Source organism: Ceratotherium simum, chromosome 4 (assembly GCF_057802395.1).
Source record: "Ceratotherium simum simum isolate JZ-2026a chromosome 4, ASM5780239v1, whole genome shotgun sequence".
Classification (NCBI taxonomy): domain Eukaryota; kingdom Metazoa; phylum Chordata; class Mammalia; order Perissodactyla; family Rhinocerotidae; genus Ceratotherium; species Ceratotherium simum.
Genome location: NC_141903.1, coordinates 84,405,006 through 84,432,985, shown reverse-complemented (window position 1 = coordinate 84,432,985; position 27,980 = coordinate 84,405,006). Strand labels below are relative to the sequence as shown.

The 27,980-nt window shown below is 38.9% G+C and overlaps 1 protein-coding gene across 3 annotated transcripts; it reads left to right on the top strand.

The window, feature by feature from the left end:
• Positions 1–149: 149 nt before the first annotated feature.
• LOC101400568 (V-type proton ATPase subunit S1-like protein) lies at positions 150–21,419 on the top strand. Of its 3 annotated transcripts, none has more exons than XM_087430319.1 (7): positions 150–244; positions 6,758–6,798; positions 7,054–7,115; positions 8,671–8,906; positions 13,824–13,874; positions 16,317–16,557; positions 20,975–21,419. In XM_087430319.1, exons 1-7 carry the CDS (start codon positions 150–152, stop codon positions 21,275–21,277), a joined length of 1,029 nt encoding a protein of 342 aa, XP_087286445.1. In that variant the 3' UTR covers positions 21,278–21,419. The 3 variants fall into 3 exon arrangements, with proteins under 3 accessions (XP_087286445.1, XP_087286444.1, XP_004420453.1); XM_087430318.1 differs by having other exon boundaries at positions 6,752–6,795; XM_004420396.3 differs by having other exon boundaries at positions 6,752–6,798.
• The last annotated feature ends 6,561 nt before the right edge of the window (positions 21,420–27,980 follow it).

Genomic DNA, 27,980 nt, shown 5'->3' with positions numbered 1-27,980 from the left:
TCCCCCACACATAATACATCCTGGGAAAGCTGTCCTCTTATTGGTTGAATGTATTGTCAGTCACATGGCCTGAAAAGTACTGCCTCTGCTCTGTTTGCATTTATGAATTAACAGATGTGCTTGGTTTGAAGAAACTGATTCATTTCTTGATGGGAAGAAAAATCTTGTTTAGTTTTTCACTTATTTTTTTATGTATGGGATTTTCACTAACTTTGGACCAGATATTTGCCAGGAAGAATGTAAGGTGAGTAATTGCACGTCTTTTAATGCAGTGCATCTGTGAACTTCATTGTAAGTGTGAAATTATGTGGCTCTGTAATTTCTTTATATGCGACATTTGTTTATAATTAAAAATGGATATACTAGATTAGACCATTCAGTAGCTACTAAAATCATTGAACTAGAGTTTATAAATAAGAAATAAAAATATAGTCTTTATTATAGGAGGGAAGAGTTATTTGTTCAAAATACTCAAGAAACATTTGTATTATGTATCAAAGTATATATCTATGAGAAAATGACTCCTCAAACCAGTGTTCAGGTTTCTTTTATGCTTATATGTAAATGTTAATTTCACAGTTTCTCCTACCATTATTATGTGAGAGAGAAAGTAAGGAAAAAATTTAAAACCTCAGAAATATAAAATCTGTCCCCCAAAGAAAAGATGTTGAATTATTTTAACTGGTAGGAGACAGTACTTGTGTGGAGTACACACTATTTAAAAATAACATGCAAAACTTCTATTTCTATTTCCTTTGTCCTTCTGGTTTCTTTCCATACCATGTAAGGGAACCTACAGAGGTTTATCTCTAAGGAGGAATGATCAGAGTCTCAGTAGCATTTAATTTATGTCGTATCTGCCAATTACACATTGTGTGCCATCTCACAAATGCATCAGGGAATTTAATGTGAACACAAAGGACACAGCAAGCAGGATGATCTGCTAAAACTTGTGCTAAAGAATCCTTCAGTCACCAGCTGATAAAAACTATAAGTATAGGCATTTTTAATTTGTTTTCCCTCATTGTTTCCAAATCACTTACTGCTTTCCTTCAGATTTACTTTCAAACAATAAGTGACCTGTACTCTTTAGTTTACTGATTTGTATATTACACTGGTAAAATGTACACCAAGAACTATAAAAACTCCAATTCTGATTTTTGAAGCAAGGTTCATGGGTTTACATAATCTTAGCTTCAGAAGGGACCTTAGAAATCACATAAATCAATGATCATGTGAATCTAATATGGCACATTAATTCATTATGAAGGAAACAACAGTTGCTGTTTTGTGAATGTTGTTTCAAATCATGGATAATTAAAAATATCTTTCAACTCTATCGGGCAATTCAGGGTTCTTAAGTCTCTAGGAGGGTGATTGTATTTTAAGCTTGATATGTGTTTCCTGAGCTTAGAGAGGGTAGAGGTCCCCACTCTTCTCTTACACGTTCCTTCCCCAGATTGGATTTATGCTGAAACCAAAAGGAAATCTTTTCCCCTCAGACAGCATCCTGTGTGATCTCCCATTTTCTGCTTCCCTTTCAGAGTTTGTTCGTTCATTAATTTGTTAGTTCATTCATACATGTAACACATTTTTTTAATACTTGGTACTTTTAAATGGGTAGGCACGGAGCTAGGTGCTGGGTCTACAGTGGTGAGCAAATCAGATAGAGTCCTTGCCCTCATGGAGCTGTGAGTCTAGTGGGGGAGGTGCTCATTAGTCAAGGGATAGATATCACAAGTCAACTTTGGAATGTGCTGTGAAAGAAAAGTATAGGAGGCAATGACCACATATAATAGGGGGATCTGAACTAGTCTGAGAAGTTAGGGACAGTGTTCCTGGGAAGTGATATTTGAAGCTGTGGTCTGGAGGATATGTAGGAAATAACGAGGAGGTAGGGAGAGGGGAGGGTGGAGAAGATTCCGGTGCAGGGAGCAGCAGGTGCTAAGGCTCGTGTGAGGGAGGAAGGGAACATGAAGGATTCAGGGACCTGAACTGAAGAATGCTGTTGTAGCTGCAGAGAGGGAGGGGAAGAGGTGAGGTGAGCTGAGCACAGCTGGCAGGCTGAAGTCTCTCAGGGCTTGGTAGGCCGTGGTGGGAAGGTGTTCTTCATCCTGAGTAGGACCACGAGAGAGCTGCTTCACCTTCACTTTCATGCTTGACATACTTGGGAGACTCCTGACGGAAAACCTGGTGAATCAAAAATATGTCACCAGCCACAAGTGTAAGGCTCTTGATTACTTTTCAGGTATTACAGAGATCCCTTTTACTGAAAAAAGGTCTGAATATTTTAGTGACAATCTAGGTTCAATATTTTTAAGCCATTGTTTCTAAGTTTATTCACTCAGATAATTTTAACCACATAATTCTTTAGTGACTACTTTAGTTTAGAGATTATGCCATGATGAGAAAATGCATATATATTTTGCCTTTGGTTGAGATTATGGCTTCCCAGAAAACCTCATTAGTTCAGGCTTATGGGTGTGGGCAAGGCCTATCTAAATTACAGCTTATTTAAAAAAGAAGTATAGCAGCATTATTGTATATTCATGATCATATCCATTGAAATGAAAATAAGCCTATGTTGTCTACTAGAAGCTTTTCATTAGTGAACATACGAAAATTTTTAATTAGTAGAGCGAAATCTCAAGCCAAGCGTGTTAAGGATATGATAGCTCATTCATTCATTCATATGCTTTTATTCAATAAACATTTATTAAACTCCCCCTCCTAACTACATATTTCTAAATGATGTGATGAATTTTTATCTTATTTGGGTAAAATGTATCTCATAATTTTCTTTTTTTTTTCATTAAGACATTTTAAAATTGAATACTTAACCCTAATTATGAAATATGATTTTGAATAAAGTTTAAATTAAAAAATTTTAAAAGATCTGTTTGTATATAGTTATGTTTTTAGAAAGCTTGAAGCTCTTCAAGAGGTATTGTCTGGGTATTAGTGTTTCTTTCATATATTCAGTTACTAATTAACTTGTACTACAGAGTTTAGAGTTTAGGTAGATAGAGATCTTTTGGCTAAAGCATATCTCTGTTGTACTTACATGATTACTTTGATTGGAACCTCCCTTTTGCTGCTCAGGAAATTAAATTTCTTCGTGCTCCTAGAGGTGGTTGAGCTCAGAGGACTGATTCATGCTAACCCTACTTTCCTATACAGGAAATTTAGTATAGATCAGAATGCAAGCATCAGTGTGACTATGTATACATCATTCAAGGGCAAGTCAGTTAGCATACTGTAATTGTTCCCTTTTTTTTTCTTTGTACAACTCTTTCCTTTTCTGTTGAGTTAAAAATTGCCCCTTTTCATTTGCAATTTAAAAAATATGCATGTCCTTAATTCTTTTCACACATCCCCTCGTCTAACTTGTAGTGTAGTCTCTCAAATCCCCCCTTTTTCCTAGAAATCTCCCTGTAGGTCTCCGCGCTTTAGAGCCCTTTTGTCCTCTTGCTCCAGTCTGGGTCGGTTCTTTCTAGGTCTGATGTGCAATAGTCATCCTTAGGCTTCTTTTCATCACTCTTCTGAGTTAGATCCAGTATTTATTAGAACCCGTGCTTTCCTCTTGCTTGGTTTTCTCCTTTACTTTGCTGGAGCGCATCCTCCACTAGCTTGCTGTGAAAGGGTGTGGTGGATACATTTTCTGAAACCTTGCATGATTCTTGTTTTTTGTTTCTGGAATCTAATAGGATATTTTCTTTATCTCAGTTTCCAACATGTTATAAGTACTTTATTCACAAATATCAACTCAAAATGGATCACAGACCTAAATATAAAAGCTAAAACTTTAAAACTTCTAGATAAAAACACAAGAGAAAATCTTTGTGACCTTATGTTAGGAAAATATTTCTTTTAGACAAAAAACATAGACCATGAAAGAAAAAAACTGAATACATTAGACTTTATGAAAATTAAAACTTTTCCTTTTTGAAAGTCACAATTAAGAAAATGAAAAAGCAAAACATGTAACGGGAGAAAATATTTTCAATGCATATATCTGATGCAAGATTTGTATTCAGGACATACAAAGAACTCTTGCAACTCAATAATCAGAGGAAAATTAATTTAATTTAAAAAATTGGCAAAAGATTTAAACACACACGAAAGAAAATACATGAATGGTCAATAGATATAAGAAAAGATGCTCCACATCATTAGTCATCAGGGAAAGGGAAATTTAAACTACAATGAGATAGCAACCCACACCCATTAAAATGGCTAAAATTAAACAGACCGACAGTACCAAATGTTAGCAAGAAGTTGGAGCTGCAGAAAACCTCCTATACTGAAATTGGCAGTTTCTTAACAAGTTAAACGAACTCCTAATATATGACTTAGCCATTCTACTTTTGGGTATGTATTCAAGAGAAATAAAAACATATTCTACATAAACCCCTGTACATGAATGTTCTTTTATCTTTATTTGTAGCAGCCCCAAACTAGAAACACCCTAAATGTCCAGCAATAGGTGCATAGACCAACAAATGTGGTATATCCATACAATGAAATATTTCTCAGTAATAAAAAAGGAATGAAATATTGATGCATGTAACAACAGCAATGAATTTCTGTCATTGTGTCAAGACTGAAAGAAGCCAAACACTAAAGAATATATGTTATGTGATTCTATTTACATGTAATTCTATAAAATGCAGGCTAATCTCAAGTGACAGAAGGCAAATTCGTAGTTGCCTGTGGCTGGGGGTGGAGGGAATATCCCCTCCACTGCAAAAGTACATGGGAAAACTCTTGTAGGATGTAAATGTTCTGTATGTTTATTGTGGTGGTGGTGTCATGGGTATATCCATATGCCAAAACTCCTCAAATTTACACATTGAATGGATGCAGTTTATTGTACTTAAATTATGCTTCAATAAAGTTGATAAAAATGAATGAATAATTGCATACATGCATGAATTTATTAATAACAACTAGTAGACATCACAGTCACCAATTTGTCATCTTCAGAAATTCTCATTAGATAATAGAAATTGTATTACAAAGAGAATGGTGCATTTAATTTGTAATTGGCTCCATATAATTAATTTTAAACCACTTTACCATGATGTAGACTTAGTAACTCTTTAGCTAAAATTATGTTTTGCATATAGATGATGATATGTAATTTATATATTTCTCTAATTGTGAAAATGTTTAGAGTTTGTATGATAGTTATACCTACAGGTGTTGGATAGGAATCTCTTTAAGTGTAGAGTTTGACCTACGTTCTCATATACTACAGGTACAACTTATGAAAAATTTAAAATATGCAATCAACTAAAAATTTTTATGACAATTGGAGATTTAAACACTGACATGACATTTAATGTGAAAGAATTATTAATATTTTCTAGATGTAATTGGGCTGTTATTTTTAAAAATCCTTGTCTTTTAGAAACATGTACTTAAATGATATAATTCTGATATTTTCTTCAAAATAATACTAGAGAGGGGAAGTGAGTAGGCTTATAGGTGAAACAAGATTGGTTATGACTTTACAATTACTAAAGCTGGATGATGGGTACAGGTACATGGTGAGGAGGCTTATATTTTTCTGTTTATATTTGTGTATGTTTGCAATATTTCATCATAAAAAGATGTGTCTATCTTCTAACTTAACAATTTCATTTCTAGGAATTTATCTTAAGGAACTTCTCAGGGGTATGAACAAACAATCCACAATAATGTTCAATGTAGTATTGTTTATTAATTGAAACAACTTAAATACATAATAGGAATTTGGTTAAATAAATTGATACATTTGTATGATGTAATACCATATGGAATTCAAAATTATGTCAGAAAAATATGTAATAACATGGAAAAATATTTATGATATATTTTTAAGTGAAAAAAATTGCAGGCTCAAAAACAGAATGTTTACAAAAATCTGTTTTTAAATTTTATGAAAAGTAAATTAGGGGCTGGCCCTGTGGCGCAAGCAGTTAAGTGTGCGCGCTCCGCAGCGGCGGCCCAGGGTTCGCCGGTTCGGATCCCAGGCGCGCACCAACGCACCGCTTGTCAGGCCATGCTGTGGCAGCGTCCCATATAAAGTAGAGGAAGATGGGCACGGATGTTAGCCCAGGGCCAGTCTTCCTCAGCAAAAAAGAGGAGGATTGGCATTGGATGTTAGCTCAGGGCTGGTCCTCCTCACACACACACACACACACACACACACAAAAAGTAAATTATATGTGTGTGGGGGTGTGTGTGTGTGTATGTAGAGTGAAACGCTGCAAAGATATATAATTATATAATTTATATCCTCATAATTTTCAGAAATACCTTTTTGGCAAATGAGTCTGTCTTTTAGTAAAAAGGGTTGAATATTTTTACTTTAATATGTTAACAGTACAATGTAGTATAAAATTTCACTGTAAAATATTTATGTTTTATTATTTGTTTATTTGGTTATTATTTATTTTTGGTTAAAATTCAGTGTCTAGCATACTGCTTGACTCATACTAGGCTCTCAATAATATTATTCAATCAATAAGGATTAGGGTAAATATTTAAAAATTTTTTCTTCTTTAAATTTTTCTGCATTTTTCTTATTTTCCTTGGAGAACATATATTACTTTTTAAGTCAGAAATTCACTATTAAAAAGTGGACAGTTTTGACACGCTAAGGTCCTCTACTCTGAGATGTAATAAACCAAAATATGTCCTCCTTAACACTTCATATGAAATCTGAAATAGATGTTCAACATCTTTTTATTTTTGTTTTTTCTAGTTTCAGCTCTCGAACATCGTCAAATAAAGAGACGGTTGTAAACAGTGGTAAGACCTGTAATTGCCCTTATGGTTCCTTGTGGGGTTTGAGGAAGGGTTTAGTCTGTGGTGGGCTTCGCTGAACACTGGTGCTTGAGCTGGAGTCTCTCATGTGAAGATCTCTTACACTAGTGTATTCTAAATTATGAGTCAAAAGACGCTCAAGCCGGGTGTATTTCACAGTGCTTAGCATATAACTGTCACTCAATTACATTAATAAATCAATGACATTTAGCCTTTGTACTCATATCATTTATTTGACAGATCAACAGAATAATGGAGATATGAAAACAATCCAGAATTTCACAACAATACCAATGACACAGGTATGGATACGTTAGGAAAGTAGATTGTATCTTTAAAAAAAATTTAAATACATTTCAGTCAGGTCAGAGCCACTGTGAAAATATAAATAATAATTCTATTAATAACTAACATTCTTGCTTGAACCTTGGATGGGGAAATGTATTATGGTAATCTTATAGTTGAGAAAAAACTAAAGTTTCGCTTGCTGTCATATATTTTCATTACAATATTCAGTTTCACTTTTGCTGCTTTCCAGACAGAATCACTATAGTAACAGTTTATCTTTGGTTACTGGTAAACTTGGATTGCTGCTGCCTGTTTAATTTCTCTTTTATCTGTACTTACACTGGAGTAATTGGTATGGAATAGTTAATCTAGATAAGTGAATCTTCTTTCAGATATAAACCTGTCTTTGTGACCAGCAGAGTCAGGTGCTGAAGTGCATTGTCTTGGGCTTCCTGGAAACTGCAAAGGTTTCATAAGATGTAGAACCATGTTAGAATACTTTGCTAGTTTATGTATATTTAATGATCCTGAGCTGCACTGTCCAAGACTTTTAGCCACTAGCCACATGTGGCTATCTAAATTTAAATTCAGATGAAATAATATTAAGTAAAAGTAAATGTTAAAACTCCCTAGTTGCACTGGCCGCATTTCCAGTGCATAATAATAGCCATATGTGCCAGTGGCTACTGCACTGAAAACTGCAGATATAGAACATATCCAATATTGCAGAATATTCTATTCGATATTGATGGTCTGGAGAATTATGCTTGATTTCTAGAAACCTCTTGCTTTTTTTAACATGTTAATTTCTTTATTTAAAGTCCTGCATTATTTGGGTTCTTATGATATTATTTTCTGAAGAGATTACTGCCATTAGTTTCATGGCATGGTGAATTTTTTTTTTTTAATAATAGACTTTATTTTTTTTTGAGTAGGTTTAGGTTTACAGAAAAAATTGAACTAAAAGTATGGAAGGTTCCCACATATCCCCGCTATCACTCCCCCCTCCAATTTCTCCTATATTTAACATCACGTGTTAGTGTGGTACATTTGTTAAAATTGATGAGCCAATATTGATACATTATTATTAACTGAAGTCCATAGTTTACATTAGGATTCACTCTTTGTGTTTTACATTTTATGGGTTTTAACAAATGTATAATGATCTCTATCCACTGTTACAGTGTTATACAGAATAACAGTTTCATGGCCCCAAAAATCTGCTGTGCTTCTCCTGTTCATCCCCTCTTCCTCCCGCAGCATGCTGATTTAAAGTCTATATTGCTAATATTATTATTTGCAAAGTTTATTTCGTTTGTTTTTTACAATTTGATTCTTTCCATTTTTGGTGCTTTGTGGAACTGGGTTCATGTACCTTTCAGGTATACCTATCATTTTAGGCTTTTTATGATCTAGTCTACCCATCTCCTTTGCCCCACAGTAGCGTGGACCCTGGAGCTAGAGAGATCAGAGTTTCAGCAGGTTGTGAACTAACCTTTTACTTCCAAGAAGCCCTTTGTACCATGGAAGCAAATTCATGTCTTAAATTTCGTTTATTTGGTTAATTAGGCTCTCAGCTACAATCTGAGCAGACAAGGCCATTTGGAGAAAGAACCTTGGAATGCGTTCAGCCATCATAGTCCAGTTAATGTCTCCATGGATGGAATTCCCTGCATTCTCTTCTGGGCCAAAAGAATAACAATTAAATTTAAGAATCAGACCTGGCTGGACCTTACAGGTGAAGCTTTTGGCCAGAAGGCAACAGTGGATGCTGGCAACTCAAACTGCAGTCAGGAAAGTGCCACGTAAGTTGACCGCTTTGAGGGAGGAAGCCCTGAGGGAGACTGTAGTCTATTAACTGGGCATCCAGTTTTCTGAGATTTCGGAAAAAATAAGTAGGCTGTTTTGTACATGACTCTGGCACACATCTTTGAGGAAATGTTTAACGTCTAAAATGGAGGAACCAGTCGATTAATTTTTGAAAATTTTTAATTTTTTTCCCAGCAATTTTCTTCTGAACGCTTTAGCTGATTGTTACAATACCTTGTGGAAAATCAGGGTTCTGAAAATGAAGGTTCCCAAACTCACCCTGAACAAGAGAAAAGGATTCCAGGCTTAGTATCAACTCCAAATGTGAGGTGTAAACTACTTTTGTCCCACCGGGGAGGAAGTTACATATCACTGAGCAGAGTCATACATATTCTCGTGGGTGGAACAGAGAAGGCGGACTCTAGTCGGCGCAGATGTTTGGTTGTAGGGAGTGTTCTGAAGTTGTGGAACGTCGCCTGTTTGTAAATGTGCATGGGAACCTTTGTAATGGGCAAATTTCAGAGAATTCTTTAGGACATTTCATAATGTTTAGAATAATTACTTTTGATTTGAGATAAGCAGATTAAACAAGTATCCCTTTCAAAGAAGAAGTCAACTTCCAATGCCTTTCTCTGCTTTTCAGTCATCCAAGCAGCAGTTTTTTGCTTGTATTTGTTTTGATCCGGGGGGAGGAAGTCTGGCATGTCCCACTTGCTTTCTATAAACCTCCTTGCTTTCAACATTTGCTGGTATAATGGAGGCTTTTGGAAGATTCTCTGCATTTGTTCTGGCCTGGTTTAGATGGGCAGATTGATTTGTATGAACCATAACCTAATTGTGTGTGTGTGTGTGTGTGTGTGTGTGTATTCTTTTTGTATTTTATATACTTTGGCTGGAAACACTTTTTTATTCCTGAACTTTACTTATCATTTAAAAATTCTTGATGAGTAAACATGGATTATATTAATATACACTTACAAGTTATATTACAAGTCTTAGTAAGTATCTTGCTACTCAGAAAGACCATCTCTTATTAGGGAATTGTAAGCATAAGCATCCAGAGTCCTCCCAGATCTGTGTATTCTGTTACAGCATGACTACCAAAGAGACTCCAGCACTCTTGAGAGCTCAGGACTTTTTCCTCAGGCCCTAATTAATTCCCTACAGGGCTCTTTATTTGTGGTCAGCTGTGCGGAGAGAGGCTGATTGCCTGGGGATCATCTTGCCTGTCCATGGCTGACTGGCCCGCCTTGATTCCATTTATCCTGACCCCAGGGTATTTGTGGGGAGGATCAGGGCACTACAGCTTTTTGCTGGGCTTTAGAAACCTTAATGATCACTGAGAACCCAGAGACAAAAGAATGAAAACTTGGCTGCTAGGCCCAGTTCTGCTAGTGAGCTCTGTGACTTTACAAACAGGAACCACCTTCGGATCATCATCTGTGAGATGGAGATGATAGCATCTATTAATTGTAACTAACAGGTCTTGAATGCTTACCGCACAGTGACACATGAATGATTGGGCAGGGCCTGACTGTTTCTTTCTGGTCACCACCCTGGAATTCTACTTGGGGCGAGTCCTGAGTGTGCAGCATCCACCTGGCGTCTTGCTCAGGCGAGTGTAAAGGCATCCTGGAGAGCCCACCCAAGGGGAACAGTGGTAGACTTCCCAGGGCGTGGGGGGCTCAAGGACCAGCTGCTGAGATTTAGTGTCCCTGATTCCTGAGAATCGTACAGATTAGTGAGCTGCCTTTGCTGTGCTGGCGAGGAAATCCTGTGTTCTCAAGAACCAGAAAGGGAGTTGCTGCAAGAATAAACCCAAGCAAAGACATAACCATGTAGGGTCAAAAGCACAGATTTAAAAAAGATGACCATGTTTTAGCACTTGGAAACAAAATGTTCAGGGAAAGGCAAGTTGTTGGCAGACAGATTTGCTACGGAAGTCTTTTTACATAGTGAAAGCCCTACAAAGAGAGCATAATCCCAGCATCTGTGTGTCTTTTGAATTTAGGCAATTATAGTCTGAAGAATTCGGAATCCTTCTTAAGCATGGGAGGGTAGGGTGCTTGGAAGAGTGAAAGAAGCTCCTTTCTGAGTGACTCGTGAGGCTGTATTTCTCCTTTGTGTTCCCAGGTTATGGTGCACTGTCTGGCACTTAAAAGATGCTCCCTGAGGGCTCGTTGAATTTGCTTTCTTGAAATCAGGCCTCCTCTTCTTTACTCAGCAGCGGAGCATGTTAACAAGCTTTCACTGAAACCAGGACTGCTGGAGACAGCTCTCGGAAGGTCAGCAGTGTGGAGGCCGCTGAGCTGCTCCATCAGGAGGGGGACAGAGACTAGGGTGGGCTCAGCATGGCTTCGCTCTGAGGTTTAGTTCGTTAGCTGTAGAGCTAGTTTATGGGTAACTAAGGTGTTCTGATTCCTTGGAAGAACTAGAGAAATTCTGTTAGAATAAGTGACCAAATTTCTAAAGTACTATTTAAGAAATGCATTTTATTTCTTTAAAGTATTTTCAGTAATTTGTAACAAACTGTCAGAATATTGTTGGAGAAAGGTCCTCTTGAAGACTTACCTTACTGTGTAAATTAGCTTACAAAGTGTTGGTAAATGAGTGCTTCTAAGGTGTCTAAACTTATGATGTTAGGAAATAAAGATATTTCTCTTAGCAATCTTATTTTATGGTTTGTTTTGTAAATACCCTTTCCCTTTTCCCTGTGAATAGTATGAAGATAAACTTCAGTTCAATCACTGACATTTCTATTTCTTGATAAGTGGGACCAAATTACTGAGATTATATTTGTGTGATTTTTTTCTCAAGCTTGTCATTGGGCATTTTATAACTTACCTACTTTTGCTTTTTTTGGTTTTATAATGTATATTGAGGTGTTATAACTTCTAGACATTATAATGTCACATAGCAATGTCATACTTTGTGTGTTTAAATTTCTCACATTTTCCCATTTCAGTTATTTACTTAGCTTTTTACCATTCCTGGTTTTAAATCTAATTGAAATATAAGTGAAATATACTAAACTGCATATCTTTAAAGTAGACAATTTGATCAGTTTCAACATATGTGTCTACCCATGAAACCATCACCACAATCAAGATAGCAAACGTTTACATCACTCACAAAAGTTTCCTTTGCCCCTTTGTAACATCCATCCTGCCACTCCCACCTGTCTAGGTAACCACTGGTATGCTTTCTATCATTAATAGATTAGTTGGCATTTTCTAGAATTTTATATAAATATAATTGTATAGCGTACACTCTTTGTCAGTCTGGCTTCTTTCAGTTAGTATAAGGATTTTGATATACTTCTTGTTGCTTGTATCAAAGATGTGTTCCTTTCCATTGCTGAGTAGTAAGTACTCCATTGTATGGATATACCACAACTTATTTATCCCTCCACCTCTTGATGGAAATTTGTTTTTTTCCTCCAGTTTTTAGATAACTTTCTAAATAAAGCTGCTATAAACATTCATATACAACTTTTTGTAGGAGCATTTATTTTCATTTCTCTTAGGTAAATACCTAGGAGTGGAATGGCTGGATCATATGGTAGGCATATGTTTAGCTTTTTAAGAAACTACCAAACTGTGTTTTAAAGTGGTTGTACCATTTACCTTTCCAAGCAGCATTGTATGAGAGTTCCAGTGGCTTCACATTCTCACCAACACTTGGTATGGTCAGTGTGGGACTGTAGAGAAAATATTTTTATGTTTCTTTGTGGTTAGTAATTTTTGAACAAATTTTGCTGGGACCTGGGTTAAAAGATAAGTCTTGGAGTTGGTAAGAGATTTACCTCCTCAGAGGAATGTGTTTACGTGTCAGCGAGTCATGAAACTCGACCATGGAGACTTGGCTTGGCAACCCAGAGAGGCTTCTTATCTTCCCCTTGGAGACATTTATTTACATACATGGGTTAGACATGCAGCCGTTTGTCTCCTTTATGGTGAGCTGTTTGCTCCCATCCAAAGGCTAATAAAACTCATTTGAGGTACATTCTGAGCTAAGAACCCAGGATCCTTCACTTTTTCTTCCCAAGGAAAATTTTTGACACTAAGGAGGCAAATGTTTCTCTCCCTCTCTCAGGAAGTGAAGGGGGCCACTGTCTCTCTCCTATGTAAACTCCCAGGTTTATAATTTTGATGTTCTTCTCCTGTATTACAAATCCCAGTACGTGCAGTCTGGCATCTGGCTCTCATCGCGCTGCCCAGGAGGAAGAATTGGGTTAAAAGGGGAACCAGTGTGGTTATTGCTATGAGTTAGTAATAATCTGTCTCTGCTCTAGGAAATCTCATGTTAACTTTCAGAAAAATGTGAATAAATATAGATATTAAAAGCTTAAGAGTAGATTTTTAAAAAAAAGTTTTAGCCATTCTGATTACCATACCATGGTATCTTATTGTGGTTTTATTTTATATTTTTCTGATGACTAATGATGTAAGCATCTTTTCATGTACTTATTGGATATTTGTATATCTTCCTTTGTGAAGTGCCTGTCTTTTGACCATTTTTAAGTTGAATTGTCTTCTTAGTATAGAGTTGTTAGTGTTATTTATTATAGTCCAGATACAAGTTCTTTGTGTATATGTGTTGTGAATATTTTCTTCCATTCTGTGGCTTGTCTTTTTTGTTTTCTTAGTAGTATCTTTTGAAGAGCAAAAGTTTTTGAATTTAATAAAGTCCAATTTATCAATTTTTTCTTTTATAGTTCATACTTTTGTATTTTTTCAAGAAACCATTGCCTGTCCCAAGATTGCATAAATGTTCTTCTGTGTTTCTTCTATGAGTTTATAGTTTTAATTGTTACATTTAGTTCTTTGATCCATTTTGATGTAATTTCTCAGTATAGTGTGAAGTAAAGGTTCTTCTTATTTTGATGGACTGTGTTGTTTCGGTTTTTTTAGGTTGTCTCTAAAGTTTGGTGATGCTGAAAATCCCAGATGTCTTGATATAAGGTAGGTATGGATACCACTTTGGAGTATCTTAGGTTCAGTACCTCAGATTAGCTCCATATAATTTATTTATTCAACATGTTAGTATGAAGGACCTGCTGTGTGCTAAGCTCTGACATGTGAAATGTCACCTCTACCCATTACACTGAAAAGTCAGTGGTGTTATATGATGGGATCCTAGAGTAATGCTTTCTTTAGTTTCTACCAAAGCGTCCATAGTTTCCGCAGCTAGGGACTTTGAGAACACATGAACACATGAATGTGAGAACGTGACACTCTTTTCCTCTGAGCAAAGAGTAAAATATATTTAAAGCTCCAAGGGCTGAGGCTCTGGTTTGAGGTTATTTTCTATTTAGCTCCTTACAATGACTCACACTTATCATTTAATGATAATGAAAAATTCTCTGTTAAGCTGAATTCGCCAGCAGACAATCAAGACAGGCCCACATTTTTCTGTCTTTATGTGTGGAAGGATGCATCTGCCAACAGTGGTTTATCTGAGCAGTTAGGAACTGCTCTGGGGATGGGTGGGGCACAGCAATTTGAAGGCATTAAATTTCTTTTTCTTATCAAAATATAATGTTCCTATAGGACCAGCCTTTTAGTGGAGATAGCAGCTGTGTCTTTAACATTACTTGAAAAACCAGCAGGATGTGCTAGGCAGTCTTTCCCAAGCTGTGTTCTATGAAATACTTCTGCTCTATGGAAATATTGACAAAATTCCTCAGAAAAGGTGTTCTGTGGTCAAACGTGCTTGAGAGAGACTGCACACCATGTGCTGCTCTTGGAGATGCACTGTGTAAATTTTGTATATGAAGGTTTCTGTGAAGGCGTGCTCTTAAGGAAAGTGTTGTACCTGGTAGCTTTGATTAACCCAGTGTTTCCTATGTTTCACCTTGGAAAGCTCTCTCCTCAGAACACTTGCCTGTGTATCGTGGGACACTAGTGTTTCACTGGTCATAATTTAGGAAATACATGCCATCACCTTTTGGAGAAAGTTTAAAAGGAAAATAGAAACCCACAAGGTGACCAAACACATATACCTACATGTTTGATATAGGAATGGAGAATATTTTTGATTCAAATAGCACTTTTTTTCCCAAAAGGAACATAGCTCTATGATGATTATTTTTTCTGAGATAAAGGTATGTGGCAGACACTGTCAGTACCCCATCTATATCACCTTGGGCATTTCCACTTGAGGGTGCTGTAGTCCACCAGCTCAACTTTCAACTGCTAGCCTTTCTCTGCCTAACGTTTCCTCTGGCCGAAGGGGCCCACTACCTCCCATCCTTACCCCAGCAGCCCTCAACCAGTGAGTGAAGGAAGTGTATAAGTACCCCAGCTCCCTCAGCCTCAGGTGAGATAACTCAGAGGCATGCATTCTACTCTGGCTCCCAGGGTTCCCCATGGGCCTTAAGCCCCACTTCCCACAGTGGAAACGTGTTTAATAATATGTCGTTTTTAGCTGCCTTCGATTCCTCCGTCATTTCTCTTCTCTCTATTGTACATATTTTGAGTGACTAAATTCCCAAATAAATTTGGGATCACCTTCCAAAAATACTTTTTGTATTCACATCCTTGTCTCAGGGTCTGCTTCTGTAGGACCCCAAACTAAGACAAGGTAATACATGTCCATTGAAAACAGAAAAATCAGAAAATACTGAGCTATAAAAAGAAAAAAATGAAAATCATTCATAATCCAACCACCATTTGTAATCACTAATTAACATTTTGATCTCTATCCTTCCAGAATTTTTTTCTATGCAGTCACACATATTTTTTTTAGTGAAAAAAATGATCATAGCCTGTGTATATTATTACATTTTTATGGCTGGAGAATGTTCCATTCCAGAATGGCTAAGAATAAGGGCTCTGGTCTCAGACTGGGTTTGAAGCCTGACTCTGATAACTTACTCTCTAAGTGAACTCGCACAAATTATTTATTTAACACTTCTGTGTCTTAGATTCCTTGTCTGTGAGATGAGGATGATAATGTTATCTACCTCATGGTGTTGTGGTGGAGATTAAATAAAATACACGTAAAGAACATAGAAGGGTGCTTCACACATAGTAAGAGCTATTACTATTATTTTTGACCGTTATTTATTTAGCTAATTCTATATTGATGTCCATTCAAGTTTTTCTCAATTTTTTTGCAATAATAAAATCAAGCGTTGATTCTAAAAAAGAAAAAAGCCAAGCTTTTTGTGTTTTTCCTTTTGTAGGAATTTGTATTGCTTGCTTTTGGGGGCTGCCCTGTCGTTTGCTTTCGGTCCCACCCATCAGGAGGCTCTTGTTCAGAACCGGAAAAGCAAAAGCCTCCCTAGCGCCCGTTCCACTACCTGACAACAGAGGGCGTGATTGTACTGTCCGCAGATGATATCCTGTGTCAGCAAATGTAAAAGTGCTCTGGGGGTCATACCATCTTATAATCATTTTCAGATTCACCCTTACCAATTACAACAAGTTGTCCATCCAGAGCTGGTTTAGTTTGCACCGAGTTGAGATTATTTTCAATAATTCCATCCAAGCGACTTTCAATGCGACTGGCATCTATGCTCCGTCAAGCTCTTCCTACCACTGCCAGCACGTCAGCAGCCTGCAGCGCTACGATGCCCTCTTGGTGCCCAGCGACACGGGTGATAGGTCAAGCCTGTGGGAGGTCACGTTTGTTGATTTCCAGGTAATAAACTAAAACGTATGTTTGATGCACCTGCGTATTTGGTGCCAAAGAAACTCAGTGTTTGTATGAAAAGACCTGAAACTGAAACATAGGTGTTGAAGGAAAAGAGAGGAGTGGATACCTTTAAAATAATATCGGTATTGTTTGTCTTCTCAGGTATGAAATGGACTCGGATAGAGTATTTTCTCTCCCTGCACTCCACGCCCACCCTGCCTTGCTTTCACATTCAGGTGTAAGCAGTCGCTAATACCTATCCGTGAGGCATGCCAGCAGTCTAAGCCGGGGGGAAGCTGTGGCATGAAGCCCAGTGACTGACACTTCCTGGAGTGAGAGGCCCTTCTGGGGAGAGGAATTGTCGGACAATTATTGTATTTCCTTCAGGGAGTGGAGCAGTGATCCTATCAGGGCAGATAAGAAGTACATCTGTAGTGTGAGTGACAGCTTTGGCAGGTAGCATAGGAGAGGAACTGTCAGCCAGGGAGTCAAGAATATCCCAGAGATCCTCTTGAAAGTATTTGGGGAAAGACATGGGAGCGCAAGAGCTTCCTTCTCACCGCCCGAGTCTCGGGCTGAGAGGCGTCGGTCAAGTTGCTCTGTCCTGTTTACCTGTGAAAGAAGCTTAACTTGTTCTTCCAACTCACTGAAGTGGGCAGGGTTTTACATGTCCCTTTACAAATCGTTTCCATATTTAAACAAAAATTCATATATATACATGTTTAACTCTCCCTCCCCCAGCCTGGAGAGGTGTGGTGGTGTTGATGAGAGGCAGTTTGGGGTAGGGAAGGAGCTGGCATTTTGGAGTCCAAAAGACCTGGTTTCAAATTACTTCTCAAATTACGCCTGGGCAAGTTGCTTCACTTTCTCAAGTTCTGACCTATCTTCATGGATGTAGGTAATTCATGGCCTAATATATGTGGCAACACTCAGGACTGTGTCAGGCATGGGTTAGCAATAGCAACTACTTACGAGTCCCCTCTGTGTGTTGGCGCTGTTGTAGTTATTGTATATGCTTTGTCTTCAAAGCTTATTATAATGCTGCAAGATAGCTGTTAGTATCCCTGTGTGACAAATGAGGTGACTGAAGCTCTGATATTTACATAATTTTTCAAAATGATATAACTGGTAAATGGTAGAGGCAGAATCTGAATTCTGGACTGTCTGGTTCCAAAGACTTCTATCTATCTATGTCTATATATCTATATATATATTTGTAATGTCTCTCTCTTGCTCTTTCAAAAGAGAAGCAGGCAGAAAGACAATGAGAAGGTAATAGTGAAAACAAGGAATAATTCGTACATAATCTTGCCTAATTAGAACAGAGGAATTGACTGATTTATGCCTCCACCTGTTCCACACATGACTTAAGGGGACTTATAGAAATACTACAAGAAAAATAACTTTGAAAAATGGGCAAACCACTTCACACCCATTAGATCGCTGTTAGTCAAAAAAAACAAGGCAAACAGAAAATAAGTGTTGGCAAGGATGTGGAGAAATTAGAACCCTTGTACATTGCTGGCGGGAATGTAAAATGGTGCAGCTGCTGTGGAAAACAGTATGGCAGTTCCTCAAAGAATAGGCAGAGAATTACTGTGTGATTCAGCAGTTTCACTTTGGGGTATATACCTAAAAGAATTAAAAGCAGGAACTTGAACAGATATTTGTACAGCCATGTTCGTAACAGCATTATTCACAATAGCCAAAAAGTGGAAACAGCCCAAATGTCCATTGGTGAATGATGAAAAACAAAATCTAGTATATACATACAATGGAATATTATTCAGCTTTGGAGAGGAAGAAAATTCAAATACATGCAACAACATGAATGAACCTTGAGGGTATTACGCTAAGTGAAATAAGCCAGACACAAAAGGACAAATATTTGTATGATTCCACTTATATGAGGTATCTAGAGTAGTCAAATATGGAGACAGAAAGTAGAATCGTGGTTGCCAGGGGCTGGAGCAAGAGGGGAGTGAGGAACTAGTGTTTAATGGGTACAGAGTTTCAGTTTTGCAAGATGAAGAGTTCTGGAGATGGATGGTGGTGATGGTTGCACGACAATCTGAGTGTACTTAATGCTGCGGAACTATACACCTAAAAATGGTTAAGATGGTAGATTTTATGTTGTATATATTTTATAATAAAAAATGTAAAACAAAAAAATGGGCAAAGACATGAGGGTTAAGAAAAACAAAGGAAGAAAAGATCAGTTAGAACCACTGTACACAAAACTGCAAGACCATCTGTCTGCCTTGGCTGGAAGCGGCACTGTAATTTGGCTCTGAAGCTTTGGAGCAGCCAGCATAAGAAAGAATCACCCAGTTACATGTCCCCAGGGTTCATAAGACTACTGGAAATGTGCCTGTGAGGAGCACGTCCATCCCTGGTGTTGTGCGACACATGCCAGCATCCTCAGTAGCAGCTCTGTAGTGAATACAGCATTGGGTGTTGGAGGTGGGTCTTGTTAATGTAGACAGATGGCAGAGCGCAGGCTCAGTCCAGGCGAGAGGTGGTGGTGGAGATGCTGGTTAAGGTGTGTGTACAATAGGCTGCATTCCACATATCCAGCTTTGCTGGTCTGGCTTATTCTAGGAGTACAGAGTGGTGGCACGAACATGGCAAACCCCGATGCCTTGGGGAAAAATTCAGATGCCAGTGCCTCAGGAGGGCCCACTGGGGACCACGGCAAAGCGTAGCCGGCATCACAAGGGGCATATTTTATTTAAGTTCAGCTAGTTTTTGCTTTGTAGGAATGCAGTGTTGCTGGATCTCCTGACTTTTTAGGAGAAGCTAGAAATCCAGATTCTGATGGGAAATTTTCAGGACGTTCAGAACTCTGGGCCAAGCAGAACTCACCTGTGGGCTAGATATAGTGTTTGCAACCTCTAGTCCAGAACATGGATGGACAACACGTCCTTCAGGCATTCTCCACAGATACTGGTCTCAGCCAAGTCCTGTTAAGAATTAAGTGGCTGTCAATGTGAGGACATTCTCTTTGGCTGGAGTTGCAGCATCAAATGAGGCCATCTTTTGTCATTGAGGAACTTGACTCTTCAGGCACTAGTCTGAAGAGAAGGCCACTTTGCCTCTTCATAGAGCGGGCAGGCCAGGGATCCCAGAAGCCAGGCCAAGAGTTTTCTTCAGAAGCTGTTTTGGATTCAGTCTAGAGCACAGACAATTGAGTGAACGAGGCCCGTAAGGTCTGTGGCATGATGGGAGGCTACAATAATTTTAGCATAGAAAAATGCTAAAGTGCCTACTTAAGTCATAACAATGAATTCTCAGTAAAGCACTCATGGATAATTCAATTTTCTGATGTGCCCTTTTAAAACCAGTTAGTTGACTGCATGAGGTGATGCTGTGTAGGGTTATATTCTAAAAGCCAGCTAGATGTCAGGGCTGCCTTCCACAAATGGTTGCTCTTGTTTAGCACAGTTACTCTGTAGCCCTGTTTCTTTCATTGTGACAGTATCTAGATATCGAGGTCAGTTGTGGATTTGAACCTCTCCTAGTTCCAAGTAGTTAAACACTTCATTGCACATATGAGAAAGCTTTCCTTTCTATCTCTGGGCGGGAGCAAGGAGGGGCTGCTATGCAGCTCTTCCAAAAAGAGTACCAAGTCTGTAGGTTATGACCGATAAAGAGGGAGAGGTAGGGACGGGAGGAAGAAGGGACAGAACACACCAGGAGTTACGGAGTAGTGAACCGAGAAGTGGTCTGAAGCCAGGCTGCCTGGGTTTGAATTATAGCTTCACTGCACTTAATGCTGTGTGACTCTAGGCAAGTTACTTAACTTTTCTGTGTCTCATCCATAAAATAGGGATAAAATAGTAACTTATTCACAGGCTCTTGTGAGTATTAAATGAGTTAAGGCTGGGTCTGGTACATAAAAAACCTTCAGTAAGTGTTAGCTTTTATTATTGTCTATGTTTTACCTCATTAGGAATCATGATATCGTCCCTTAAAAGACTCTTTCTGTGTAATTCCTGTCAACAGAATCAAAGGCAGAGGAACTGAGACTTAAAATTCTTTGTGAAGTTTATACTAACACTTATAAAATTTTGAGTGTGCTTTGAATTTTAGAGATACCACAACTGTTGTGGTTTTAGATGAATGGAATATTCCTAAGGATCAGATTAAAAGAGGTTTTATTTCAGAGCCTTGAATTTCATGAGCCTTTTAATTATGACAACCATACATCCCAGAGTTTCTGGGTCAGTCTTGGTTTAAAATTGTTTCACTGTCTGCATAGCACACTCACATTTGTTAGATTATGTCTTTAAATTATTCAGAAAATATGGCCGCAGTATCTTAAATGTGGCTGATTAGGGGTCCAGAACCCCCAGCCCAACTGGGAAGTAGATCTTAGGAGAGAAAGAATATGTCCCTTAAGCTCTTCTCTTTCTCCTGACAGATCCAAGGCTTTACCATCAAGGGAGGACAATTTGCCAAGGCCCGAGACTGCGCCTCTTCCTTCTCACCAGCTGTTCTGATCGGCCTGGCGATGTCCCTGATCCTGCTGCTGGTGCTGGCCTACGCCCTGCACATGCTCATCTACCTGCGCTATCTGGACCGGCACTACAGTTTCATCGCCCCTCCGGCCCACTTCCCCCAGCTGAAAGCCCGAGATGCAGCAGAAGAGAAGGAGTTGCTGAAGAGCCAGGGAGTTGAATGCTATGAACTGAGAAGCCAACAGATCTGCAAAATTTATGTTTAACAGCACAGGCACGTCTCGCTCAAGTCCACAATGGGCTTTGAAAGGACTTGTTTCTGTTCTCTGATGTTTGACTTGTGATATAAGGTTTTCACCAAATGGCTTGATTAAAAAAAAGAAAAGGAAAATACATAATAAATCACTTTTGAAGCATCTACTGGCCTATTTAGATAGACTTGGGGCAATAAAAAAGGTATCTCAGGAATCCCACAGACATAAATGTGATTGTTGCCCCAAAGCTACCTTGAAAGCAAAGGGATGTTTCAAGTTAAGGAGACAAAAAAAAAGAAGAATGCAATATGGAGAAGGGAAAACACAGTTGTTCTTCCTTGCTTGTGCCAGTTTGGTTGTGATAAGTATAGAAATAATAAATCCCAGGTTAACTGGAAGTTTAGAATTTAAAATATTTTGGAACATAGTTTGCATTTTTCAGAAATTATGTCCAAATTTTGTTTTAAAAAATAGTCTTTTTTTCTCTTTCACAGAACTGTTTAGAAGACTCCTGTTGATGTGATGGAACCCTCTACTTAAGGGCTTTCTTATTGGTTACTTTGCTATTCAGAGGCAGCCCGGTTCAATCTGTGAAGTTGGGGTAATAGTCTTGGCAGTATCTTACCTTTCCCATCTGGTTGTGGTGCCCAAGTTTGTCTCATTTGTCTGATTTAGAACTCTATTAGCTCTACTAGGTACCACTTGAAATAGACAGCTGAGCTAAGTAAGAACAGTGTGCTTTCTGTGCAAACACAGCTTCAAGGCAAATCCCCTAATCCCCCTTCCAACGAGATAGTGTCCCCCAAACTCTTCTCTAATAGAAATTCTGGAGCCACAACTGATCCTACCACCACTTTCTTGCATATAGATTTCCCCATAATCATTTTCAATTCTTGGAAGATTGGCTCACTGTGCATCCTCACCAAAGCTTCTCTAATATGTCTTCTGTGTTAAGGAGATCTTAAGTGTAAAAAGTACATTGTATTTCTCTTACTAGGATTCCACACATGACCGTGGTTCTACTAAGAAGATGCTGCTGCACAGAACTTAGAATCCGCATGGGAACAATGTGGGGCAGGGGGTCATGCACACAGAAATTGGATCTTTTGGGCAGCTGTGGTAATGGGTCTACAATCTAGTCCCATTTGATGCCAAGTAGTGAATGACAGTGACTGTGGGATTTCTGATAGAACAGTCTCATGTTGGACATTGCTTCTCGTTGCATTATTCTTGGTTGTAAAATATAGGTTTGGTTCCAGCCCTCTCAGAATTCTGTGAGCTCCTAATACTCTACAGTGAATTTCTTTCTGTTTTAACATGTAGAGTAAATTCTGTAGTCTGCAACTAAGAATCTTGATTTATGTACTTATTAGTACCAAAGATGATTACAGAGAACAGACCTTCAAGAAACTTGGAAGCTAGGATTGATTCTCTCACTCTGTTTGGCTTAAAACCAGTGGGGACTCTGTTAGCATTAGAGAATGGGAAACTGATAGCCCACATCATTCCGTAATGGAACAGATTTCCATTGTGGTTGCCTTGAGTGTCCATTGGTGGTGTAAATGGCTGCTGTGATAGGCTATGGGTACATGAGGGTAGGCATAATTTATTGTTCAAATTGGGACACTTCTGAAAGTGAAAGGGAATAGCATTAACAATTCTAAGATAACAGACATAGGATGATGCCAGGCAAACTGAGATTTATAGTCACCCTGGTGATATCCTGTAGGGTAGGCTGGCTCTTTGTAACTGTGCTGGAGGGCTTACAGAAAGAAAATAATAACTCAGGATTTTAAATTCACAGTTCAAGGCATGGTGAAAGATCTGGGGTATTTCTAAGACTACTCTACGAGGATCTCTTACCTCTTGTCAAAGGGCTGACATAGTTGAAAATCAGACAGAGGGCTGACCCTGCAAATTGGTGAACTGCATTGCAGGTGGAATTCAGATCCTTGCCAGGTCTCTTATATGAACATGAGAGTGTTGATTACAAAATAGAGGAACCTTGAAATAGGAATGGTAACTTTTGGGAGAATTTAGATGACTTTAAGAATATTGAACCCCCAAATTCTACTAAGTTTTTCTTGCTAGAAGAAGCAACCCCTATGAGGTGAAGCTGTTCTTGCCTTGCTTGAAGACCCTGTGATGACCTCACCAGAGATAGTTCCCTTGCCAGGGGTGCCAATTTCCTTAAATGCCTCTATGCAATTAGAGTCACATTCTAGCATATCCTAGGGAACCAGCTGTAAAGACAAATCTGGGAGAAGAAAATTGCAAGGTTTTGATAAGTTATGCAGTAAAAGACTTGGGGGATATATGTGAGGGACTGGATTCTGGAGGTGCTAGCTCTGAGAGTGAGGTGTATAATTTTAGATTAGGCTGAATTTTTTGATATAGGTTTTCTTACAAGATTTTGGACTAAATGGCCTGGTTTGAGCAGCTGGGAATATTTCTACCAGTTTTCTCAGTTGGTTAATTAAAATCTGCACTCAACGGTGGCATACACTAAATGAAACAGAGAGACCAGAAATTCCTTGGTATAATATAGAGAAAGAAAAGAAATTAATAACTTAGAGAATTGAGATGTAGGAATGGATTTATCATGTATGACCTGCTCTCCCTTCCCATAAATATTTTCCTCTGTAAAGGCCCAGAGGATACTCCTTTCGTCATAGCACTGAGAAATACGTTGGGAACGTAGTATCAGCATTTTTGAAAAGTGCTCTAGTGGCTTTCCTCCACAGGCTGTGGATGAAGGTGGGAGATGCTATCTTTGTACTGGAATCCTTAGTCTCTTTAGGGATGCTGGGATTCTGGAGTGGCGGAGGTCAAGTAGCGGCACGGCAGCCTTAAAGGGCTGAGGGGCAGGAGTGTTAATCAGATTAGATTGTTTGTTAATGGTCAAGTGATCTATGACAAATGTGGCTGGGTAGTCCACTGAAGTATTTGTTCATCTGAATAATAATAATAATAATAATAATAATAAAATCTAGTTACGGTATAAAAAAGACCTTACTTGAGCCATTATGGTGGATTCCCGGAGCTGAGACATTTCATAACTCAGATCCCTTGAATGAAGAAGAGACCTCTTAAAAAAGGGTCTTTGCTCTTCATGTCTAATGTTGAGCATTATCATGAACAATTTTATACTTGTCCATCCTGTATCTGTCTTTTTCCATTACTTCTGGTATATTCTGATCTTCAGATATTCCCATGGATACCTTCATTATTAACCCAACAGATATGTGATTATTGCCCTGTAATTGTTAGTGCTGCAGGAGCATAGCCTTTGAGATGTCTGTCTTCCTGGGAGTTCTGGAACAATATGGCAAAGAAAATGATGTTTGACATGAGTAGGAGTTGACCAGGTAGGTGACATGGAGAAGGACACACATAGCAGAAGGAAACATATATGCAAAGACAGGACTTTATCACCTGTGTGGAGAACTCGGAATACATGTATGTGGGCGGGCACATATACTGTGTTTAGAGGAGTAAAGAGAGATGAAGCTGGAATGAAGAGAGAGAACAGATCATTGTGCTCAACTAAAGGCTTAGAATCTTGACTTTAGGTAATGGAGAAGCCCTTGAGAGGATTTTGGAGGATTTTAAGCAAGATGTTTACATGGTATGTGAGTGTAGTAGAATAGAGACAGAAATGCCAATTAGGAAATTATTGCAATAATTCAGACAAAAAATAATAGGACCTACACTAAGACAGTGGGATGAGAGGAAGGAGCTATAATAGGTATTTAAGGAGGTTAGTTCAATGAGATCTGGAAACCAATTGGCAAATTACAAATGACTGGTAGGTATCTTATTTGGGGTGCTGGGTGGATGGAGATGCCAGTCTCTGTAATCAGGGAGAAACTGATGAGGGTACGAGTGGGAGTGGGAGTGGGGGATTCCTGTAGACAGGTGCTGTAATAGAGGTCCAAGTAGGCAATTAGATGTATGAATCTGGGGCAAAAGAGAGAGATCGGGACTAGAAATGGAAATTTGGAAATGTAGCAGATGCTGTCAGTGTCACACACATATTCTTTTGCACCTTACCATTTCGGTGCATTTAGCCCATCTTGCCATTGCCAGTAACTGCCCTCAGAGGCTGCTCTACTTGTGTTCATGGCAGGCTGGAAGTACTGAGGAATTTATGCCCCCTTGGGAGTAGCCCTCATCCAGTGACTCTCAGGAGTTGTGTATAAATACCCCAGGTCACTTATCCCTTGACTGGGATAATTCTAGAGTATGTTTTACACCATTTCCTGGAGCTCCCTAGCAAGACTAAGCTCTTGCCCATTGTGGTATCTTGCTTGATAATGTTCACTTTATTGACTCCTTCTCTGCCCTGTCTTACTTCCCTGCTCCCCTAATGATGTTTCTTTGCATCACCTCCAAAATAGACTACTTGCATTCAACTCCTTGTCTCAGGATCTGCTTCTCAGGAAACCCAAACTAAGACAGGCAATAATGGGTGTAGGGGAAAGTGGGAAGTGAGGGTGTAGTGGTGATGGAGAAATGAATGAGATCACCCAAGGAGAAAGCATTGACTATAATAGACTCCTGGGGAACACCGTCAGTATGGGGTAGGATGAGAAAGAAATCTGTGAAGGGGCCAGAGTAGAAGCAATCAGAGAAGGAGGAAGGCAAACCAAGAAAAGAACAGTGAGGCAGAAATCAAAGGGAGGAAGGGAGTAGTCAGTCATGTCAAATGCTGGAGAGAGATCAAGTAAGAGAAGAACTGAGTGTTCATTCCTTGGATTTGGCCAATAAGAGGTCATTAATGAACATGATACTCCATGGAAAAGAGGAAGTAGAGATAGCTCAGAGTACTTATTCCCCTGATTTTCTCCCAGAGGGAATACTTTGGACTGGTTACACCCCTTCTCTGAAGGTCACTTCTTCTCTCAAGACAGCCTCCTCTACATGACTCTCTCCTTCTGGGTTTCAGTAATTTCTTCTCTTGTCCCTTTGGGCTCAGAGATGGAAACAACTCCATTGCTACAAGGCCTGGTTTACTGCACTGTCCCTTGTGGGTCTCCTATACCATACTGGGACCTACATGAATGGTCCCTTTGTAAATAAATCCTCCTTAAATTGTCCTAATTTGAGGGTGCCTGCTTCCTATTGGGAATGAGACTTATACAGAGGCTTAGACAAATTAACATTTATTTGTTGCTTTATTTCTAGCATTTTTTCAGAATGGATTTAAAACAGCCATCTTAATAAGATGGGAGAAACTTGAGCATGTTGTAGGGAAAGGCAGCACTTCAGAGCTTGTGGTGGGATTTTTTTTGCCTGCTGTGACATTATGAACAACTATGTTCACATGTGTAATATGCTCCCATAGGCATGTCCACATCTTGTTACCCTCTGCCCCAATTTTCAGGGCTCCACAGCCAGATGGTCCTTTGAGATCCCTGCTGCATAAGAGTCCGTGGATAGCTGAGATAGGTAGCTGCAGGCTACAGACAATTCCTAGGTAAGAAACTGAGGCTTCCTCACTTAAAACAATATATCAGAATGTGAGAGTGTTGTTATTATTGGGCAGGCCTGGAATATTCTCTAATTTATGTAAACAGTATAAAAAAATCATTGCTAACGAGCTGCATGGACATTCCACCAAGTTGATTGCCTCTGCAGCTGGGACCCCCTGGGCTAGGAGGAAGGAACCAGGGTCTAGAGAAAGGTTAAAAAAGTATACTCCAGAGAAGGGAGAAAATTGGTGAAACAAGGTCTTCAGAGAAACCTTAGTGTTTCAAAATTCCTTCTTGTCTCCCTTCCTCAGTGAAGATGCATGGAAAGGACACGACCTCCTGGGGAGAATGAATACAGCCGTCTCTTCTGCCTCTGTCCCTGCTTGTGCTTTCTCAGCCCTCACACCTCAAGAGCTGGAGAGACAATTAATGAAATGAATGGATCCAGCTTTTCTCTGTGACTCTTTGAGACAACCTGCCTTTATTGCAGATTTCTCTCTGTATAATAGAGCTTGCAATGTTTGCTAAATGATGGTTTCAATTACTGAGTTCAACAACATTTTATAAGGACCAAATGGTACGAGAGCAAAACCTCTAGTTCCAAATAAATGGAATTTAAAATGTGGTTTGGACCTTCTGATATTTTATGAAGGAAAAGTAGGACAAATGTAGGTAGTTGAATTCAGTTATGATGTCTATTATTTTGCAACACGTGTGACTCTGATGCTGGCCACCTGGGTGTCCTCAAATCCTCTGGCCTTCTGCAGTCAACTTTTTTTTAACTCTCCTAATAAAGTGGCTCGAGTCCCCTTAATGTGAGAAATGAGTCTGCTCCCCAAGATAGCTGAGAATTCAGCAGGAGGGTGGATTGGTGGCATGAGCACTAGTGACTTATATTCTCCTTGTTTCTTCTAGTTCTGATTTCCCACCTCTGTTGATTTTCAGTAAACCCTCTGGTGGCCTCACCTCCTCCCATTGCTCTCAGTTCCTGGAGCTGCTGTCTGCCCTTGACATGAGTATCACAGACTTTTACTGATAGTTAGGGAATAATGGGATAATTACAGCATAGGGCAGGGAATAATTTCAAATTCTCTATTCATGAAAGTTTAACGCTTATTCCCTGTCACAGGGAATTTCTCGCTAGCCATCTTCCTCTTTTGACCCTGAACTTTCACCATCTTGGGGACTTCCCCTCTTCTTCCCCCAAATTTTCTATGTATCTTCCCAATCTCAGAGCCTAC

Coding starts and splice junctions, on each gene's coding strand:
- LOC101400568 (XM_004420396.3), top strand. CDS start 150: ATGGGAAGAAAAATCTTGTTTAGTTTTTCACTTATTTTTTTATGTATG. Junction 6,799..7,053: donor AGAGACGGTTGTAAACAGTG/GTAAGACCTGTA, acceptor TTTATTTGACAG/ATCAACAGAATAATGGAGAT. Junction 8,907..13,823: donor TGCAGTCAGGAAAGTGCCAC/GTAAGTTGACCG, acceptor CGGTTTTTTTAG/GTTGTCTCTAAAGTTTGGTG.